Source organism: Gymnoscopelus microlampas (genome assembly GCF_963454915.1).
Source record: "Gymnoscopelus microlampas genome assembly, chromosome: 18".
NCBI lineage: Eukaryota > Metazoa > Chordata > Actinopteri > Myctophiformes > Myctophidae > Gymnoscopelus > Gymnoscopelus microlampas.
This window is the reverse complement of record NC_139955.1, coordinates 19,649,675-19,672,821: the sequence shown is the minus strand read 5'-3', so window position 1 is coordinate 19,672,821 and position 23,147 is coordinate 19,649,675. Positions and strand designations below refer to the sequence as shown.

The window sequence follows — 23,147 nt, the reverse complement described above, 5'->3', positions numbered from 1 at the left end:
TCAACCAAGTGATGTGCGTATTATATTAGTTTTTACCAGGAGAGTCATTGCCTTCATGCAGTGTCTGAAACTTCTTTCAGCGCCATGGAGAGCTCCACAAGTGCTGCCACGATGCAAAAGCATTGATGGATATCCCTATGTCCTGATTGGCTGAAAGGCAGGCACGTGCACATGGAGGAGCCTCTACAGAACAGTTCAAAGGCTGTCTGATCTGATTTAGGGTTAAACACTCATCAGTGGCTGAATGGTTTTGTAAATATGAAAATAATCTATTAACATCAACACATGGGATACTCACCACTAAATCAAATCAGCTCATTGGATCATACAAGAACAATCCCTCGCATTTTCCATCATGTAAAATTAAAAGAAGGTAACCCCATTAACCACCTAACATTGAGTTATGTGTTTAGTTGAGTTACTGAGTTATAGAATATTGAGTTAATAGCTAATAATTGTAGGCTTACGACTAAACACCATATTTCCTCCTCGGATCTTTGAGAAAAAAACTAGGAATTTTGAGACATATGTTTTTGCCTACGTCTAAAAGTTTAGATGTTCAAAGGAGTTGTAGTGTGTGCCAATGCGGTGAGACAAGTGACAGTCTCACACCCGCAAACGGGTGACAAGGGATTTGATCATGCGTCAGACATTTTGATTAAACAGGATGCGGCGTTACGAGTTGGAAGTGAGAACGGCACTTCAACATTCTAGTGTGGGCGGGACTATCGGGGCCTTTGTAAAATGATCCCGTCACGTCCGACGGTTCCCGCATGGTCAGATGTTGATCCAACTCGGCACTATAGTACTATGAGAGTGAGTATGAGTAGGTTTAGGTGAATGGAATTGAAAGGTTTTTTTTTCATCACAGACATCTCTGACTTTTGGAGCAACACATTTCAATCGCAAACAGAAAGCTGGTATATTATCATGGATTCACTACATGCTTGTGTATTTGATTTCATAATCAGAAGGAACTGTCCTTCACTTTGACCTGTCCTTACATCATTCTTCCCATTTTATTTAACTTCATGCTTCCTTCTTTCTGTACTTTGTTTATTTCTTAGTCCATTCCAGTTTCCCTTTTCCACAATATGTTATTTTATTTTATGTTTTAACAACAGCACTATTGAATACTTCCTTGGGAAGCTAGCTAGCAGGCTGATGCAGCCTTATAAATCAGAGCCAGTCTGGTGGAGGCTAGTCAAGGTACAAATTGTCCCCCTAAGGCCTCCTGGAGGAGAATAATATCATAATGGAATCTGGCCACCATAAGTACCCTTCTGGCCAGCGGCAACACATGCAGACCTGAGCACCAGGTAATAAACAGCTTGTAAAATACACTTTTGAAAAAACATTTTCTGAATATTGTTTATTATAGGTTTAATGGGCTATCACATTTGTTTTTCCCTTCAAGCTTCTGAAAATAAAATGAGAGGCACTATATGTTAATGGCTCCTAGTGTTGTAGCACAAACAAAGACAAACATTATCTTGGCAAAAAAAAGAAATAAATTATGAGATCGCGATTACAGCAGTAGCTACATATTGCTGTCCCTTTTCACTCAATGCACTTAAAATATAATATTTATAGGAAGAAAGGAAATTCAGCTGGATTTATTTATGAAAGTGTTTTGACCAACGTAAAATCCTAACCCAGCAGTGTGGTCCTCAAAGCAAAGTAAAAGGCTTTGATGTAGTTACATGTAGAATAAATTCACACACACACACACGCACACACACACGCATGTGTGTGTGTGTGTGTGTGTGTGTGTGTGTGTGTGTGTGTGTGTGTGTGTGTGTGTTCTGGACAGAGACTGTTTTCAATCCTACAGAGGCAGACAAGACTACCCACAAAGCTGCGTGCATCACTGACCATAGGTAAACAAACAAAGGTACAGATGCTCGCCGTATCCACACCAAAAACACATGCCACAAAAGCGCATGCATGCACACACGCATGGACGTACATGGTCATGCTTCAACACATACAACACTTGGGGCAGATGGTACAGCATTATGGGAAGGTTACAGCTGATTGGATCAGACCAGGGGGAGGGGTGTGTGGTGTTGACAGGTCCGTTGTCTCCCTGTTTGTTCAGGAGCATTTAAAGAACATGCTCTATTTGTCCGGTATAAAGAACATGCTCTAATTGTACGATGCAACCTTTTCTTCTTCAACCCCCACATACTGCTGACAAAAGAACTGCTCCTCGCCACACTGCTTACGTGGGCGGCTGTGAAAACTGTACCCTGAATGGCTTAATCTTTCATTCCCATTGTGTGATTTATCTGTTGGCCGGTGCCAGGTCAATATTTCTTTCCTGGGTCCTCAGCCTGTACAGAGACACTGGATGAGTATAAATGTGTCTGTGCTGCACAATGGCTACATTTGACCCTGTTCAGAGGGTGACTAACTGCAGTTTGGGTGCTACATTTGACCCCATTCAGAGGGTGACTAAATGCAGTTTGGGTGCTTGCAAGCACCGTGTCTTTCTTCTGTGCAGTAGGACAGCTCTCTGTATGGCCAGCACAGATTTCCCAGGGTAAAAGGGAGTATTTTCTGGTCCCTGGGGGAGGAGAATTAGATTGTAGCCGCTTCACACAACTGATGGCTGTTCAGATGGCTTTGATGAGGTGGTTAAGTGGTTAATTGTCTTGCTCAGGGACACTTCAACACCCATACTGGGCGAGCCGGGTGTCGAACCGGCAACCTTCCGGCCCTGTTCCCAGCCCCTTTCTGGAACGATTTGTGGTCTTTGGTTGACCATCTAATGAAACCATAGTAATGATGAACCACCACTGTCTGAGCACTGGCTTTGAAGCAGATCAAGCACTCTCAAACTAAACTTTTATTTAAACAAGGTGTACATTGCAGTGTTTTGTGTTTAATGATCTTTACGGGGACAAATACCATGAATATCTTATGCTTGGGGATGAAAGAGGAAGGAGGAAATGATAATAATGTAGATTTGTATTCACAACCTAGTAAGCCTGTCACGATACTCGATACGTACCAAAAATTAATCGAAATTGACGTTTGATACAGTGCACCGAAATTACAAGCCGTATTGCGATTCTCACTCCATTTCATTATGTTACTCCCACACATGTGCACGTCCAAGGGAAGACACGCGCTGTTGTTGATTTTTTGCACATTCCGCACAGGCTTGAAAAGGGAAGCCTCAGCCGAGTTGAAACAAACGGTTTCTCTCTCCAGTGTCTGCATTACCTTTCATTTACCCATCTGTCCGATAAAAAGATAACAGCCAACAATCCCAAACTCCCACATAATTCAACCCGCCGGTCACACTCAAGAAATAACAAGCGCAGTCGGAAGGCAGTAATAGCCGCTTGGAATGGGAAAAAATCTTCTTGAAGAATCTGAAAATGTCAATGACAGTTGATGAAACCCAAAGTTTATATTATTAATATGTTAAACGTTTTATTATTCTAGATTCTCATTTGTTATTTATAATTCTTATTCAAAGGAAAGTTATTCATTGAGAAACAAGTGTTTTTCTTTGTAAATCAAGTCAATAGCCAAATAATCGAATATCGAATCGTGAGCTTAAAATCGAAAGTCGAATCGAATCGTCGATTAGGCGTATTCCACAACCTAGAAGGAAAATAAGCTGATTTCAACACACACTCTGCATATACAGTATATGGCCCAGTTCATTATTAACTACCTACCTGAGTCAGAGCTGTACATGTAGACAAATCTGGTCCATTTGTAGTGGTCGACCACCCCCACCAGGGCGTCCTGGAGCTCGGGCCTCAGCTGGATGACGAACTGGTTGGCCGTCTCGATGGGGAAGGATGGCGTGACAAAGCACACGTGCAGCGCCCCACAAAAGGACATGAGCATGTTCACCGTCTTCCTGTCATACAGGCCAATGATGGCGTAGACACCTTTGGAGAACTGCGAGCAGACTGCCAGGGATAATGGGAGAATCAGAGAGGAGGGAGAGAGTGAGAGAAAGATAAGGAGAAAAGGAGAGAGGGAGATGAGGACAATATTATGGCTTGAAGCTATGGCTGGAATCTTTGAGTTATGTTTGTGGAGGTTGGGAATTTTCCATGACTCAGAAGAAGAGGACGCCAAGTCGTCTTGTTATGCTGTGTTTTGTGATCTTCTTCTTTCACCGTGCACCTCATGGTGAATACTCACAGAGATCAAAAGGCTCTGTGCTGCTTGCTATGCATTACCTTTTCCTTGCATTATAGAAGAGGCTGATGTTAGCAGGCAAACAAAAACAAAAAAAGGAAAAGTGACTTTAAACAGTGATGCAGGTTCAATGTGAGAAGCACATTTCAAACAGAGTTACACATCGAATGTATAGCTGTACACTGAAGCATAACTACACCTCAGTGATGTTGCTATGAACACGTTCTTTGTCACATAGAAATATGAAATGACACATTAAAATCACTATCAATGCGTCCAGGGGATGCACATGACTTTTACCTTGATAATGCTGTGAACAACTTCTCTAAATGCTATTTTTAGTCACGAGTATCTGCCCTCACTCTCGCAAAAATGACATAGGTCTCGGAAATGCACCGGAATACATAACATTTCTGAAAACAGATGCTTTCCAAACCCCTGAGCATTTGTTTTGGAGCGGTACGTTTGTAATTTTGTTTCATGCTGAATTCTGGGAATCGCAGTTCTAACAGATAACGGAGGGATTGGAAGTGTCACCAAAAAGACTACTAAAATGGATGTTACACCGTAACTTAAGACATTAAATGGGTGCAGTTAATACCGTTGAAGGATGACAGCACGCTATCATCATTGTTAGCTAGATTATCTGTACCCACTTTTTTCTGAGCGTCTGTCCCGAGAGACAAAAGGATTGATGGAGGCTATGTTCACATTCATCAGCAGTGGGTTAAAAGGTTACTCAAACAGACTCACAGCACTGATAGGGGACAAACTTGTCAGACACAAATCTTCCTCCACTCAGCCATCCATGGCTAATAACTGTCAGATGACGCGTGTAATAAAAACTGTGAAAATGTTATTGTCCCTCCAGTCCTATCCATCTCCTACATAGCAACACCTTCTCACAGATAGGCGTCAGATATTGCCGCTCTGTCATTTTGACTCCCTAATGTGTCACTATAGGACTCCAAAAACTAAAGGCACGCGTTGGAGCTTCATGCTACTCGATTCAAAACTTTGACCAGCTACCTCGGTGGCTTACCTGGTAGCAGTGCTTGGCTGCTCACCGCAACCTTGCGCGATCAAATCCCACAGGGCGTACGACTTTCTTATTCTCTCTCCGCATAGTTTTTTGAGGTTAGGTTTTTGTGAGGTTAGGGTTAGGTATATTTTTGTGAGATTAGGGTTAAGATTAGGGTTAGGTTTAGGCATAGTTTTGTCAACATGCGACGTCGCCATGGGGTCCCGACATGTCAAAACGTAACTTTCAGGGCGTCCCGTCATGTCAAAACTATACGTTTCAGGGCTACGGACAGAGCTGCGAAATGTGACGCCTTGGGAGTGAGAACGGGTTGTATAGCTAATCAGCTATGTAAATGACAGCAGAGGTCAATGCAGTAGACATGCATCCATTCCTCACGCACGCACGCATGCACGCACGCATGTACACACGCACGCACACACTAGCGCACACACGGCATTCAATGCACAGAACAAATCCAGTCGTCCAGCCAGTCTCCTCTCAGCGAACTCGGCTCGTATGTCCTACTTGTTTTGACGGGTCTGTAACGCGTGCTTGAATTTTGCTTTTGAACAATCCCTCAGGTAGTGGTGGTGGTGATGGTGGGGGAGGGGGGGGGGGGTCTGCTCAGCGAGCCCTCCAACAATGCATGACTCGCACACTGCAATCAATCTCCGTCTGCTACTGAGGGCCCTGGGTGGTTGAGAGCAGCACCACTACGGACCTCCAGACACCACTGAGAGGGAGGAGGGTGTGAGTGTACAGTTTACTGTGGGAGTTACCCTCGAATCGGAACAAGCATTACACTTAAACAAAATGTCCAAATAGTATGTCAGAGTGGCCTCCACAACAACTGAGAAATGTGCAATGCGGAGGAGTGTTATTCTCAGTATGGGAGAAAGACGAACATTTTTCTCCATTTGCCTTTCTGTCTCTCTGCCTTCCTGTCTCTCTGTCTCTCATGCCTCTCTGCCTGCCTGCCTGCCTGTCTGTCTGTCAGCCTCTCTCCCCCGTGCCTATACGCGCCTTGGGGAAATGCACTCCAGGGATGTAGGCTTGCCGTTCCCTGGTGTACACAGCTTTAGCTTGTGAAACTCATGAGATATTTAGTGCCTGTGTGAAGAGCAACAGAGCAGTGTTTATTTCTGAGAGAGAGAGAGAGAGAGAGAGAGAGAGAGAGAGAGAGATGGGGGGGGATTCAAATACCACAGGAAAAAGTAGCAGTTGAGGTTAACACAAAGTGAAAAAAGGAATGCAGAAAAGTTTCAGGAAAAAAAATAATGAAGGAAGAGAAGAAGCCACAAAAGCCAAATAGTGGTTAGATGGACATCTACAGTACCACATGGTCAACTATTCCATTCCTTTTCCTCTCAGTAATATAACAATGGCATTGTGTCCTCATTAGCTGAGTCATTTACCTTATTTTAAAATTAAGGGGTGAGAGGGAGGAGAAAAGCAGAGAGCCACACCAGAGCACAAAAATAATAATGTCATGAGGCAGACTCTCCAATAGTGTGAGAGCACTCCCTTTACCTAACATCTCTGTCTGTCTGTCTGTCTGTCTGTCTGTCTGTCTGTCTGTCTGTCTGTCTGTCTGTCTGTCTGTCTGTCTGTCTGTCTGTCTGTCTGGCTGGCTGTCTGTCTGTCTGGCTGTCTGTCTGTCTCCTTCCCACTCGTCTCTCGCCCCAGGCTGTTTCTCTCCCCACCTCCAATCTGGTTCCTATGGTAGCCCCCACAGGCCACAGCCTGCTAAATAAACACTTTACCTGGGCAGCAGTTCAGAGCCTGGCCCAGACCAAAACGGTCCAGGCAGGGGGTAGAGGAGTTCCAATTAGCCTCTTTACGATCATTCCTCTCTGCAAATATCCCTCCATCTGCGCATCAGCGCTAGCAGGTGGAGAAGGAAGACCCGATCCCTCCATCACTCACTACTCTGACAGAGGAGGTGGAGCAGGAGGAAGAGGAGAGCCTGGAAAAGCGGACGTGGGTTCATTAGGAACTGATAGATACCATTCCATAAACTACAAAGCCAGGATAGCCAGCAATTGCAACGAGAGCTGACAGGACAGTACACAGGTAGTAGGTCTCTCTTCCTCATTCTGCTAGAGATACCAGCTCTGCTGTTACACCAGAACAGTCATTTAGCATCGCACAACGCCCACACGCACACGTGTGGATGACAAGGGCTGAGTTACACAACACAACGCAGTTTAACAAGCTTTGTTCCTCATTACAGCACACAGTATAGCTGCTGAGATTCATGACAAAGTGGGGATCAAACATCTGTTTCCGCAACAAAAAACATGACAGCTGAAACAACCCAGGGACTGTCCCTCTCTCCTCCTCCACCGCACCAAGCTTGTCCCTCGTCCCCACCAGGCAAGTCATATTCTAACAGAAGTCATAACTGTCAAACCCACACATCTTAAGTTGGACCCAGCTGCCAGAGCCTCCTGAGAATGAAGAATTCTTTTAAATGTGCAGTAAGTCTGTGAATTCAAAGCAGGACTCAGAACAGCAGCTGAAAGACAATGAGGCTAACAAAGAGAACAGAGTAGATGTTTGTATGAAAATCATTGGCTCATTACCGCCACAGAATACTGGTTTTGGCCTTGGCGTAGCTCAACAGAGCTAAATAGCTCAACAGAGCTATTTGTGTGAATGCTACGCAGTACGCAGTCATTTACGCAAATGGACCATTTGAGTCCATTTGTACACTCAGATCTAAATGAACACTGAGGGTGAAGAGATTTAACCACAATGTTTTCCTCTTCCAAACATGCCCCCCTTTTCCAATCTGCACGCACGCACGCACGCACGCACGCACGCACGCACGCACGCACACACACACACACACACACACACACACACACACACACACACACACACACACACACACACACACACACACACACACACACACACACACACACACACACACACACACACACACACACACACACACACACACACACACACACACACACACACCTCACATGTACACTAACAAAACATTGTCCTGCAGCCATGAAATTGTGTTCTCGATCAAAGTCCTGATCTGGGACCAGATTTAACTGATTTGCATTGACTGCTGTGGGCAGTTCTCCTTCCCCAGGACTCTTTTTGAGAAAATCCATGATGCCTCCACATTCATCAAACCAATAGCCTACTGTACAGTACCTGCCAGGCTGCCGTCCAGTCCAGTTTTCTCTGCTATAATTGTTTTCTTCTTGACAAATATCTGTCCTGTACCCAAATGTCCAAAGGGAAAAGTGACAAACTGTTCAGCTGACTATTTTGATGTCCCATGAACCCTGAGGACAAACCCGGTCAGCAAAGCTGTGAACAGACAGCTGACACGGCAGCTACACAATAAAACACAACTCCCATGAGTCTGATTGACACAAGCCACCAGGTCTGAAATGACAGCTTAACCTCCAATCCCCAACCCCCCCTGCCTCCTCACTCTCACATCCCACATGAGACTATGTTTTTGGGGTGTTCTTTCCTGCTGGAGGGGGTTGGTGGAAAGAAATGTTTCTCTATCCAGATTCCCCATGCAAGTAAATCCTCATCATAGCCATGAATAGCATGGAATACCACCCTCTTTTTCACTTGGCAAAGGTGGCAAAATGTGGGCCAATCTGGCCCACATTTATAACAGTCACATTCTTCAGCAACACCAGGAATGTGCCAATCATGCCCGAAGCCACCACCCACCCCATCTACTCTCACCCATAGCTCTGCTCGAGTGACGACTCATGGCTAAGGATAAGGAAATATTGCAGTGGCTAGGCCAGCGGTCCGGGCACCTAGGCTCTAATGTAGCCTGACAGTGCATTGCGGGTTCGAGTCCCGATCTCGACAAACTTTACTGCATGTCTCTCCCCATCTCTAGTTTCCTGTCCATCTCCACTATGGCTATTGAAGGATTTGACTGCTTTGAGAAGACATCTAGATCCATTTTTCCCAATGTTTCATAAGCATGACGAGGGTACTTCCCGTTTCAGTTGCTTACTTGCTTCAGGAGAACAAGGTTAAAACTAATTAAAAGAAAAAACTAAGCAAAACAACAACTACGCAGTACAATGAAACAAGATAGAAATAATGAACTTAACGATCTTCACAGAATATGATTTCTAAACAAAATGAAAACAGCATTCCATGTTTTCCCCCATAAATATAGATCTAAATATATTTCTCGCTTTTGTTAATTGTCTAAACATATTAGAAACACTTTTTTGTACAAAGACTTGAACATTATATTTCATGGAAAAACTAAACCTAATATTGAGTGATCATCAATATTGTTTTTAGATCTAATCCATCCCCTGCAAGAAAAATAAAACTTTATTACTGTAATCCCAGAAGGGGAAATTTGGTTGTACAAAAACAAATACCGCAACAATATAGAAAAGCAGGAAATGTAATTAATTTAAATATGTAAAAATCTCAGAGACATGTTATAGACTTGGTACAGTGTGGTTTATTGCTGCAAAAAGGAACATGAGATGTGTGTGTTTCAATGTACCTGTATTTGACCGCTGCATAACCTACTGTATGTGGCATCCCCATGCCTGAGAGGAACTACGCACATCCCATCAACTGCTAATAATACATCCGTCCTCGAGGACTGCCCAGAATTACACACACTCTCACTTTCTACACCGTCCTCATCTATCCTGTATTGATCAGACTGACTGGCCTCTGTGTGGTTCTCAGTTCATCGATCAGGGCTCGCTCAGAGATCAGATCCTCTGAGAGTTGGGGGAAAACTACTGCCCAGATTGGAGTGACAACACAAATTGTTTTTTCCATGAATCCTAATTAGTCTTAATAAACAGTTTGTTAATAGGATGCTTGGCTTGGGCATAACACCAAATGCAAACCTGATTGCTAAAATACAGTTATAACTTAGTCACTACATTGTTTCATTTTGCTGCAGTCTTCTTGTTTGTTGTTTTATGGACAATTTCATCATTAGTATTCTGTGGATATGGGTCTTCTGCCAGAAATAACCAAAGCTTAGCCACCACACATGTTTTATATCAAAGAGAGAATCAAAGAATATCAAAGAGAGAATCTAGCGATTCAGCAATGTCATTATTATAAACCCAAGTCAACAGCAGATTATGGTAATGTGATATGCAAGTGAGGAGAAGAGTGACTAATATGTTGCATGAACATGGTATGGTATCCGATGCAGTTATTTTTAGATGCATGAAACTAACTGAGCAAATCCAGGAAGCTCTTCCTCTCATCATGTGTGTACAGTGCACACAGAGGTACGCACACCTGCACATTAACCCATTAAGACCTGAGGCCGATTCTAAAAATGTTTTCTAAATTCTTTTTTTTTTAACATAAAAAATATAAAAATATAAAAATATAAAAATATAAAAATATAAAAAATATAAAAAATATAAAATATCTCAAAATATGCTGTTCCAGAGATCCCCAGATGCAAAGATTTGAGTTACAAATATATGTATTCAAAGATTTGCACAAATGCTCACGATTTTTCAAAAGTAGCAGATCTACAAGCTCATAGCGCGGCACTCGGTGCCGCGCTATGAGCTTGTAGATCTGCTATTTTTGAATAGCCAAAGAAATCTTAAAATGACACAGCTGCGTTCCCGGTTTAAATGCATTAACAGCCACTACACACGCATGCACACAAATGTTACATGAAAGGTCACATATCACGTGATACACACACAAAGAACAGAAGTGCGCCGATCACTGAAACATAGAGCAGTCACATCATTACCATCTCTGTGACATCACATACAGTACACTGCTTTTACTGTCAGTAATAAATGGCTGATGAATCAACACATTCAGTGATCTACCCATTTTTACACTATACAACCCCCTTCTCATCTCTCTCTCTCTCTTAGGGCTGTGAATCTTCTGCTATCTCACGATTCGATTCCGATTCTTGGTGACGCGATGCGATTCAAAATCGGAAATTGTGAATACATTTTGAATCGTTGATAATAAGAATAGCGATTCTTACATTAATTGATTTTTTTCCAACAACCCTACTCTCTCTCTCTTCTCTCTCTCTTTGGTGGGTGACCAATTGTGTGGTTGCATGGTTGTGTTTGTATTTGTATGAGAGATGTTTTTTTCTTCTTCTATGTGTGCATGTGTGCGCGTGTGTGTGTGTGCGCATACTTGTTGTGTAGGAAGTGAATGGTCATAGGAGCCAGCTGATGGGTATCAGCTACCTCATTCATCAAGGGCCCATTCACCCCTTGGCTTTTGCACTCACAGACCCCTGGGAGCCACGGGCATATCCCCACTGGTCCCACACACACACACGTTTGCATTACTATACTTGTGAGGACGTAAACATTTTATGATGGCAATTTTACAAGAACGAATTTGTGCTATATTTAACCCTGACCCTGAAGCCGAAAATAGCCGATGTACAAGCTCACATCACTCACGTTGCACCACAACGACCTCTAAATGCTCAATCCTAACCGTAACCCCAACCTGAATCTTTTCCTAATTGAAAGCGTACATCAGAAAAGAAACAACCATAAAACAACTATTTCTGGCCAGGACTGCTGGTGTAGCGGTCTGGGCACCAATGTAGCCTAACATCGTGTTGCGGGTTCGAGTCCCGATCCCGATGGCCTTTGCTGTGTGTCACTCCCCCCCATCTCTCTCTCCCTATTTCCTGTCAGCCTACTATCCTATCTATAATAAAGGCATAAAAAGCCCCCAAAAAGAATCTTGAATAAAATATTTCTCTTGTGAGGACCAGGTAAATTGTCCTCACAATATCCCTTTCCCACACACACACACACACACACACACACACACACACACACACACACACACACACACACACACACACACTTCTTAGTCAACTCATAATGAGCAGCCCTTTGAGCCTCTTTTCATGCCTGCACAGGCCAACCCACCACAGCAAGCATCACAGATAGCAATGCTATTTTAGAACAAACGATAACAAGCAGGAATGTGTGTCATTTGTTTTCTTTCTCGCAACTATTTGAGAAAATGGCCACGTTGACCGCCAACCAGGATATTCATAGCCTCCTCTAACATGCGTGTCACCATGAGGCATGTCAAACTACATGAGACGCCATGTTGTTGAGTGAGAGTGGTGAGTTAACCCACTAAGACCAGGAAAGTATCTGTCTTTATAGATTTTAACCACTTTAACCATTATCTACTACTACTTTGGGCTATTCAAAAATAGCAGATATACAAGCTGTAGATCTTGTAGATCTGCTATTTTTCTTTTTTAATCAGGATTTTTTTTGCAAATCTTTGAATATATATATATATATTTTAACGTGAACCCAACTCAAAATATGTTGTTCCAGGGACCCCCCAGAAGCAAAGATTTGAGATAAAGATGTTCGCTTTAAAAAAATATATATACACATTTTCATGATTTTTGAATAACCAAAGTACAAAATGGTTAAAGTGGTTACACAGATGCGTTCCCGGTTTTAATCGGTTAATAACGGAAACACAAAGGACAACGTAGATAGGGCGATAATGGTGTCAATGAACAGCTGAGGTCAGAGGTCAAGGTTTAGTAGAGCATATTGGCCCAGTGTAATTTCATGTCTACACAGATCAATGGTAGTTTATGGGGAAAGCCAATAATCTAGAAAAGTTTGCACTCTTGAATCAAGACTTACCACAGGGTGACCCTGGTGCAGGGGGCCAGCATAGTGGTCCAGTATAAAAAAGACCTGCACACTGACAAAACAGTGTTGAGCCTCTTTGGACGCAAAAATACATTATTTACACAGTGGAAAAAGGGTGAGAATTTTGGATCGGTCCGCAGACCATTGCCATGTTTTCCCTGTTGCCTTTAAATAAAGTAGGCAACCAGCCAATTGGTGGTAGGCAGCCAATAAGGAACGAGGCTGATGGGAGACACAGTCTGCCATCAATCAGCTTGTTAACCATGTTGTGCCCAAGAGGGCTACAAGGAATACTATACAAGTCATACAGAAATATACATTATGAACTAAATAAATACACAATACCTCAATTTGGAATATATCCAACATTGTCAAGATAACATACAGGCCTGCAGGCCTACTAAGAAGAAATAGTTTGGCTTGTAGAAAGCTATTACACACAAGTCACCTACAGGCATGGTCACCGCTATGCAAACGTGCTTATGGTGACCTATTTTACATGAATGCTTCAGCTCAATGTCTGCAGTCATTGGATTCTGTGTATCAAAGTGCATTAAGATTGTAGTCATATTTTACACATCATTGCACTCTGTATGAAAAAGCATTGTATATGTAGGCATACCCACTGGTTGAGCTTTATAAATATATATATATGCCACTCTACTTGGTTTGGTCCCTTTATACCTTTGTACATACCAGAAGCCATGGACACTACAACCTCCGCTCGCATTATGTTTTTAGCGGTGCCAGCCGCTCTACATTTGACCGTGTCCGTCCGTATGTCTGTCTGTCCGTTTGTCCGTTTGTCCGTTTGAGCACGGCTTTAAACAGCTATAACTCCAGTTCGCAGCATGCCACCAAGTCCAAATTTGGTATGTGGACTTAGACCACCAATAGGGACGAGCATGAATTGATGACGTTATCAAAGAGGGGTCCAGGGACCCCCAGCGCCCGTATGAGCACGGGATGAGCACGGGATTTTAAACAGCTATAACTCCAGTTTGCAGCATGCCACCAAGTCCACATTTGGTATGTGGACTTAGACCACCAATAGGCACGAGCATGAATTGATGAAGTTATCAGGGACCCCCTGATAACTGGTATGTGGACTTAGACCACCAATAGGCACGAGCATGAATTGATGAAGTTATCAGGGACCCCCAGCGCCCGTATGAGCATGGGATTGAAAACAGCTATAACTCCAGTTTGCAGCATGCCACCAAGTCCACATTTGGTATGTGGACTTAGACCACCAATAGGGACCAGCATGAATTGCTGAAGCCCCGCCCCCTCTGTCTTCCCATTGGCTGGCCTTCAAACAGCCATAACTCAAGTTCGCAGCAAGCTATGGAGTACAAATTTTGTACATGGCCTAAAGCCAGCAATAGGGACTAACTGTCATTAATTAAGCCCCGCCCCCTCTGTCTGCCCATTGGCTGGGCTTTAAACAGCCATCATTCCAGTTTGCAGCATGCTACCAAGTACAAATTTGGTAAGTGGACTCAGACCACCAATAGGGACAAACTGAAATTAGTTAAGGCCCGCCCCAAAGGCACCGCTTCCTTCACACAGGGTGTGATTTTTTTAACCTTGACTGTTCTACATGCTTGTAGTGAAATGGCAAAGCTTTTAAATACACTGTCTCCTTTGCATGGAATTACCTTCCAGAAAGACTTGAAGCTATCAGAACTGACAACTTGATGATCCCTTTGTCACAATCTTAAAGGACTTAAGAGAGTGAAAGTTTTGGAAACTGTCATTGTTTTAGTTTCAGTATTTGTGCCAGGCAAATCCTGCACTTTAATTTATGTTTGCTTTTAATTTGTTTCTATGTTTGTTTTATTGTACTGCCCTCTTGGCCAAGTCCCTCTCTTAAAGGATATTCTACATCTTAACACATCTATCTGGTTAAATAAAGGTGTAATAAAATAGACTAATAAAATTGTGCATAGGGTAATCCGCGAGGAAGCACAACTATGATAAGCACCATTAGACCATTATAGGCAATATAAACTATACATATTTGCTCAAAGTAATGATTGAATTATGGTGTGTCACATACAGTATGTGTCATGCATCATACAATACACACAGAGACACACAGAGAGCGGTGAAAGCATCTCCGGAACGTTGGCCTGGCTGGCTGAGATAATAAAAGCAAGTTCAGATTGAACAGGCTTCAGCGGAGATGGCTGCTGCCACTATGGTACCATTCTGGAAAAAGGATTCTTAATGATTCTATGGTTTCCATCACTGTGGAGATAGCTTTTCTACACAGCCATATTGCGCCTAGACATCCTGCATGTGTAGCCGTCTCGGAGCTGTCAGCATGGTATGTCTCAGTCAGTAATAAATCCTCTCTGTCCATCTTCCCTGCTGCTACAGACTGTGTGATCCCACTAGCTCCATCCCTGGAATTACTGGACGTCCATCCTGCAGCCTGACCCTCATATACATCATATTCACACTGAAAAGAGTACTGTCACATTAATGAGACCAACGTGGCAATGTTTACATTTGGTAAGACACCCGTCCCCTCAGTGGGTGGAGGAGGAGAGTGGGTGGGGCGGAACTGATGTCAGATCCTTGTTTAAATTGATACAGAACACCCCTCCCCCCATCACAGCTAGCTGTGGACAGGATGAACTGAAAACATTTTATACCTGTAGAGAGATAAAAGGAGGTGGCTTTATCGACTTAAAGGGATATTTCACCTTAAAATAAAATAAACATTAAAACAATATATTAAAAAAATAAGAAAAGGAAGGGAAAGATCACACAATAGGTTAAGTGATACAGTAATTTGCCAGTCTGTGTAAAAGCAACCGTTGCTAAATACTACTTGCTTCAACATAAAGCTGGGGAGAGAAAAGGTGCTGGCTGTAAAATCATGAAACATGGTGTGAAAATGGATGAGGTATTCTTTAGGGTTCTTAATACGGACTCATGCTGGCGGGGGGAGTAGATGCTCCTTTAAATCAGATTATCCAGCATGGGATATCTGCAGCTCTTATACAGGCTAGAGTGTTAGGCAATATCTCGTTAACAAACAATGTTCAGCTGCAGCCCGTTAGCGGAACTAAACATTGATTATCTAATCCACGTAAATAATCTGCTTCTGTGCTACTGAATATCCACTTTATTTCCAATTCCAGGAGGATTGAATTTTGCTGCAACCATATTATCATATCAGCACTACATCTGAATTAGAATATCCTTTTTAATAGCAGCATCTTTCTCTCTCTCCATGGCAAAGTGACCAGCAGGTGGAAACGGAATAAAACAATCCAGACGGCCAGAGTTTTTGCTGTTGTCCGTCCATCCGTCCGTCCGTCCGTCTGTTTGTGTGTGTGTGTGTGCAGCTAATCTCCGGCACTGTTGTACCGATTGGCGTGAAACTTCCCCATAGGCCAAAAAATAACCTCCAAATGTTTCTAATTGGCTTCATGGAATTGCTATAACAGCCCCCTTGATGTTTTGGCCTCTAACTCTTGAACCGTAGGTCGTACAATCAAAATCCTTTTTTCTCCAGGATTCTTTGGATCATGGCACAACTCCCCATTTAGGCCCTAGCCATTTGTGGCAGACTAGACTTTCCGCCATTTTGCCTTTTCTTCAAAACAAACTTTTGGCTACAACTCCTACAACTTTTGTCTATAACTCACACATGATCTCTGAAGTCATGTGATCAAGATTTATGCGATTTCTCATATACCATACCAATTTCTATAACTGCCTTCCAAAGCCCTGGGTAGGCAACCCGGCCTGGCGGAGACCTGCACTCAGAGGAACACATGTCTTCGTCCTACTCCACCCGCCCAACACTCCCTGCTGACAAACAGTGACGCCTATCACCCTCCCCCGCACGGATTCCCCACCCTTGAACACGGGCCAATTGTGTTCGTGTGTAGATGCTTGACAAAGCCGGATGCACCACGGTGGATTCGAACCCACTACCTCCGCGGTGGTGCATGGGCAGACACTTTACCACTAGTAAAGTAGCCTACTATATGCTATGAATGATTGGATACCAATCCGTGCCTAATTCTTGCTCTGAAATATGTTTTTCCTTCTTTGTTCAAAGCACATGACATTGCCTGTTCCGGGTAGGGAATCGTTTTAAAATTCACATATCAACTAAAATCAGCTAAGACGGTTAGTGAAACATTCTGGCCATATTCCAGTAGGCAACGGCAGATCTGCTTAGATCAGACAATCTTTAAAACTAAATCTGACAAGGTTTGCAACAATAGGACATAAAGTTGATGCATATAATCTGTTTTTGAACAGACCAGAGCCCCCTGTTACCTTGGGGTCCATTTCATATGAAATGTTTGAAATATAGCTAATGGTTTCTATAGTCGCAATACAGCTTTATCAAATCAGCTCTGAGCACCAAAGCATATAGCCAAGGTTCTCCTCACTGAAGACACAACACATATTAATGAGATGATATGACCTATATTACATTTGCTATTTATTTTCCAGAATACTATCAGAAATACTGTTGGTCTGTGTCGTTTCAGTGAAAAACTCTCTTTTGGAGAGTGAAGCAACAGATTGAGGAAACACAATTTCACAGAAGAGAAAAATGCCAGCTGTGTAAAATGCATTTGACAGTAAAGTCATACTGTACTCACAGGCATATGTCATGGAGAAGCTGTTCCCCATCTTGACCATATCCACCTGCGGCACCAGTTTGGGGATGTCCTGGTGATGGGAGAGCGCAAACCGAAATATCTCATATTCCTGCGAGTCAGTTGGGAATAATCCTCCTGTGGAGTGGAGTACAAGGAACCATGTTATTAAAGAAATGTGCTCCAAGAGGTCATGGTTTACAGTTATTTTAGAACAGCTAAGGTTGTTAATAGGCACAATACTGAGCAGAGGGCCTAAAACTCCCTTAGTCGTTTATGATCTCTGTAGGTAAAATCATTACCAAATATGGCAACATGAAATTCATAGATATATCACTATTATATAGATATGTTTTTAATAAATTCGTTTTTAATAACATTTTTTCTCTACAAAGTAGCCCTAGTACACTGCCTACACACAAACAAGGGGTTTGAAATCACAAATCAGACATTTTTTAAACATCTGTTTGGCCCAGTAAGCTAATGCAGCGCATGAAGTCACAGGTGTGTTTATCAGAGCATTGAATGTGACCCAACCAATCACAATCAAGGACAAAAACCCGTTTTATAATAGGCTGTTTGACCCCAATTGAAACTGAGGATAATCAGGTTTACATTGATTGATTGATTGATTGATTGATTGATTGATTGATTGATTGAATACTTTATTAACAGTTTGCAAAAAAAAAGCACAGAAAGTACAGTTCTATACAAAAGGATAATAAAGGGATTAAATGCAAGAAAGCACTATGGCTTGTTTCCATTGGGGTCCCTCCTGTGTATTCAATTAATCGAAAAACATTTAGACTCTTGATAGACATGATAGACTACTTAGTGCATCACAGAAATAAAACGAGGCAATTGCAATGTAGACGAGTAGAGCTCTGTTTAGGGCAACAATGAGTGCAAATTATTCGTGCACCATTCTTACCTATATTGATGTTACTTGGAAAACTTGAGCTCGAACCCAAGCACATCCCCACTAAACTGATGATGCAGAGGATGGCGAGGCTTTCCTGCATCTTTCCTTTTGCATTGGGCTTGAGGAGAACGAGCCAAAATCCAAGCATATATACGGTCTGTCCGCTGTGGTTTAAGTTAAATCTTCCCCGAGTTCCCCCTCGTCTCCGTTCGCCTCCGGGTTATATCTGCATCCACATGGATTCAGCTCTCAATTCTCTTCGACGGTGAGAAGAAGAAGAGCGATCGACGATATTATAGCCTCGATCTCTTCTCTGTCTCCGTCTCCTCCTGCACGGCACGCTGTTGATGCTGATGCTGGCTGCGTGTCATTGGCTGCTATTGTATGAGTGGTGAGCAGAACGCAGAAGAGCAGAGCGCAACCCACAAGTTCTCCTGGAGACACGCGCCGTGTAAAAGCCCAATTTATACCCCCTAGTACTAGTATAGTTTCCCAATCTGTGGGTCGGGACCCATATGTGGGTCGCGGACCAATTTATGGGTCACAGTTAAATGTCTCCTTTTTTCAGTTTCCTACATTGCAAAAACATATAGTTTTAATTTAAAAAAGAAGAAAAAAAATACCTTTTTTCAAAAATATTTCATAAATTAAATGATAAAATCAAATCATTTCCATAAATTGAAAGAAAGTTAAGAAGTAGTGAAAGTAGCAGATCTACAAGCTCAAAACAAGTCGCATGGCAACATGTTGTGAGCTTGTAAATCTGCTATTTTCACTAGCTTGGGGAGACAACAAATTTCTCTTTTGGGGTCTCGAGCTAAAAAGTTTGGGAATCTTTACTTGTACCTCTGTCTCCTCCACCTTCTTCTGGGTTGGTTTCATTCTTGTCTGCGGGCACTCATGAACTAACACTAGCCTTGGGTCACGAGCCTTGACTCAAGACTATCATATATGTATTTTATCGAGTCTGACTTTTACTTTCGTATCTACGAGTCTTGGCTAGCACGCCCCAGTGCGTCCTGCACTTTCACCAGTAAAGCCCGTACTTCTCCGCTTATACCCGGTTGCCCCAAATGTTAACTCGCGCGTCGGAGTCTTTGTGCACTGTATTAGTCCGTATTTTTCATTAAAGAAGTGTTTTAATCCCGTCTGCGTCGGATTCTGTCGGAATTCCCCTGTATTCCTCAATGGACGGTAGTGAGGGGGGCGCATCTGGTGAAAGCCGTAATAATCACACATTCACAGTCATATAAACAGGAAGTGAACGAGCGGGAAAAATGGCGTTCGGCCACAGAGCTCCGTTCCGTCAGCAACTATAGGACATCCGGTTTTGGAGCTAGCAACTATAAGGTTTCCGGTTGCCTTCAAAATAAGATCACGAATGTGTAATGTTTTTTAAAAGACACAAATGTATTTTAAAAATACATTTATGATGTACGTCTTTTAAATGGCGCATACTAGAACACTTCTAATTGCCAATTTTATTTTTATAGACATAAATGTATTTTAAAAATACATTTACTTTGACTGGATATTCATTTGTGTTTGTTACATATGTATTGTTTTTGAACTGTTTGTCCATTATTGTAATAATGCTGCCTCTAGGCCAGGTCACTCTTGGAAAATTATCATGATATACATGGCACATATATATGGCACTTGTGACATACGCACAAGGTTTATCATACCTGCCATTCCATCTGTACTTTAATTGTATTTGTGTTATCTATATTTTTATTTCTACTTCATTACATCAGTATTGTTACTTGTTACTGATGTATTTTGTTTGGTTGTGTTAGCACAGTCTCTGTAGAAACAGGTCTCAACATTTCACTGCTACTTGAGTAAGTGACAAATAAATCCCTCTTGATTCTTGTTCAGATTAGTTCCAGAGTTCTCTTTGAAAATGTCTCACATTTTGAAATGGCTCCACATCCATTGCCTGATATTAAGCTGGTAGGTACACATGATGTAATAGACATGCCACTAAAAGTATGCACTTAAAAGTTTATTTTCATTCATTATTTATATTCTTTATAATTTTGAATGTTAAAAATTGTGGGGTTCTGCTATAGTCACTTACAAAACGTATACTCTTATTTCAACGTGAAATGATAGTGTTGTATACTGGAGTCAAACTGGGTTTGTGTCAAATATACTGCAGTTCTCACATTAGTTTATATATAATAGGCCTAATACCTATCACCGTCCTTTGACTTTATTTGACTCTTAGTGAGAAAGACTGTTACTTGAGTCAGCGTTTAATAGCCTACAGCCAGCAATTGTTTCTAATTATGACAAGCACAATAACACAAATAATAATAATACTCCTGTGTGAGAGTCTGTTGAGAAGAAAATAACTCAAGAAGAGAGTGGCAGATTTTCATGGAACTTGGTAGAAATGATCTCCAGGCTGCCCTAGATAAATGGCACAATCATGGTCACAGTCAATGTTACATACTGTACGTCTTATCTCAGGAACGGAGAGAGACACAGAACGAGATGTTGGTGTGTGCCTATATTAATGGTCTTGACATTTTATACTGATGTCAAACTGGGAAACTGAAATAGAAGCAAGGCTAAGTTGTCCATAGCCATGTCTGTTGAGTGGGAGTATCAACACATATCCATCAATAACTGGTCAACGCAACAGGACTGTATACACAGAAGATGCTTTAAAACTTCCTGATGAGATTCTGTGGCACTTCCTGGGACTTGCGTCCTCTTCCAAAAAGCCAATGGGTAGGTTTGATGTCAGAAGTGTTGGCAGCGTCCGCCTGTACAAGTATAAACATCCTCCAACCAGCAAATGCATTGCAAGTGGCAAAAACACATGGGTACATTTATTTCTATGTGAAATGTAATGATGCATCACTTAATGCTGGCATCACAATAGAGGACAATTTGGAAGATATTGACCATGGTGTGGATGTGTTTTTTTGCAATTTTTTTTACGCCTCTCGGGCTTATCCGAGAGTGTGGCGTTGTAGGGGGGGTGTCCCCGCACGCGTGCGTATGTCAGAAGTGTCGGCAGTGTCTGCCGGCGCCTGTCCAGTGTCCACTTTTGTCTGAGAACGGCACTTTTCTGATCTCTGACCTCACTGGACGGTCCGCCACACTTTTTTTTACACCTCTCCCACTTAGCGGAGAGTGTGGCGTTGTAGGGGAGGTGTCCCCGCACGCGTGCGTGTGTCAGAAGTGTCGGCAGTGTCCGCCGGCGCCTGTCCAGTGTCCACTTTTGTCTGAGAACGGCACTTTTCTGACCTCTGACCTCACTGACGGTCCGCCACAGTTTTTTTTACACCTCTCCCGCTTAGCGGAGAGTGTGGCGTTGTAGGGGAGGTGTCCCCGCATGCGTGCGTATGTCAGAAGTGTCGGCAGTGTCCGCCGGCGCCTGTCCAGTGTCCACTTTTGTCTGAGAACGGCACTTTTCTGACCTTTTTCTGACCATTTATCCATTTAGATAAATTATTAATGTTTTAAAAAAACGGTTTTGTTACACAGAAACATAATATGTGTTGTATAGCTTCGTTTAAATGCTTAATTTGTAGTTTTAATGTGCAAATTAACCGTATTTCTACTTTATTTTTATTTTTAGAGGGTACTCTTATTCTGAAGAGATCGTCCACCGGAAGTCTTGTAGTTGCTCCGTTATAGTTGCTGACGGAACACAGCTCGGCCACAGGCGGGAGAATCATACATCTATTGAAAAATACGGACTAATACGTTGCACAAAGACTCCTAGGCGCGGGTTAACATTTGGGGCAACCGGGTAAGCACCTTATGTATATTGTTTTGTACATTTACGGAGAAGTACGGGCTTTACTGGTGAAAGTGAAGGACCCACTGAGGGAGGGGTGCAGGCCAAGACTATCATAGATACGAAAGTAAAAGTCAGACTCTATAAAATACATCTATGATAGTCTTGATTTTTGTTGTTGTTGTGAGTTTGCAGTGCATAGGGTTTTCTACAATTGCATATGGTGAGATTACCGGTTATTATGCAACATTATATTGACCTTGTCCCTTAGTTTCCAGAATCTTTTGAACTAGCGTATATGAAACATACAGTAGGCTATGCTTAGTAGTAAATAATATAATAATAACAATAATCTAGCTAGCCTACGCTGCCTACTGCCTACAGTAGTAGGTTACTCAGCTGCACCCCCTTCAGACATGGGCAGAGAGAGAGAGAGAGAGAGAGAAGAGTGGTGGTTGGGTTCAAGCTGTTCTTCGGAACTTAATGCATAGATTCATGTATGTGTCGCTTGGATGAGTCTGTGAATAGCTTCATTGTCAGTATAAGTAACCCTGTGAAGAGCTGCACTTAGATACTCCTCTAGCCTTAGGAGACATTGGCTTAAAAGCCTGTATTTATAACTGTCACAAATGCCCCTGTCTTTTATTTACTGTGTGCACACACGCACACAGTAGCAGATAGTAAATACTTCACATTAAAGCTGGTCTGCATTTTAGCAGACAGTATGCCACAGCTGTAAATCCTTCTAATTAAGGCTGGTCTGCATTTTATTTAACACAACTTTTGTTTTTTGTGTTTTTTTGTTTCAACAGTTAAGCTTGAAGGGAATTCATGAGAATGTGGACTATGCTCATTCTAGTAGAGGCATTAATTTGTAATTTATGTTGTAATTTGGGGTTCCTGATTAATGATGTCCTTTTAAGAAGCTGACCAATGGGGC

General features: G+C 42.4%; 1 protein-coding gene across 1 annotated transcript in view; it reads right to left on the bottom strand.

Annotated features, from left to right (window-relative positions):
- LOC311065370 (glutamate receptor 1-like) overlaps positions 1–18,551 on the bottom strand; it is a gene marked incomplete at its 3' end in the record, with an annotated part of 64,287 nt that extends 45,736 nt beyond the window's left edge. The window contains exons 1-3 of the mRNA XM_084085686.1: positions 18,457–18,551; positions 17,529–17,663; positions 3,696–3,935 (exon numbers count right to left, since the gene is read on the bottom strand). Coding sequence (XP_083941812.1) covers positions 3,696–3,935; positions 17,529–17,663; positions 18,457–18,547 — 466 coding nt within the window. The 5' untranslated portion in view covers positions 18,548–18,551. The remainder of the gene's footprint in view (positions 1–3,695; positions 3,936–17,528; positions 17,664–18,456) is intronic.
- Between the last annotated feature and the right edge of the window lie 4,596 nt (positions 18,552–23,147).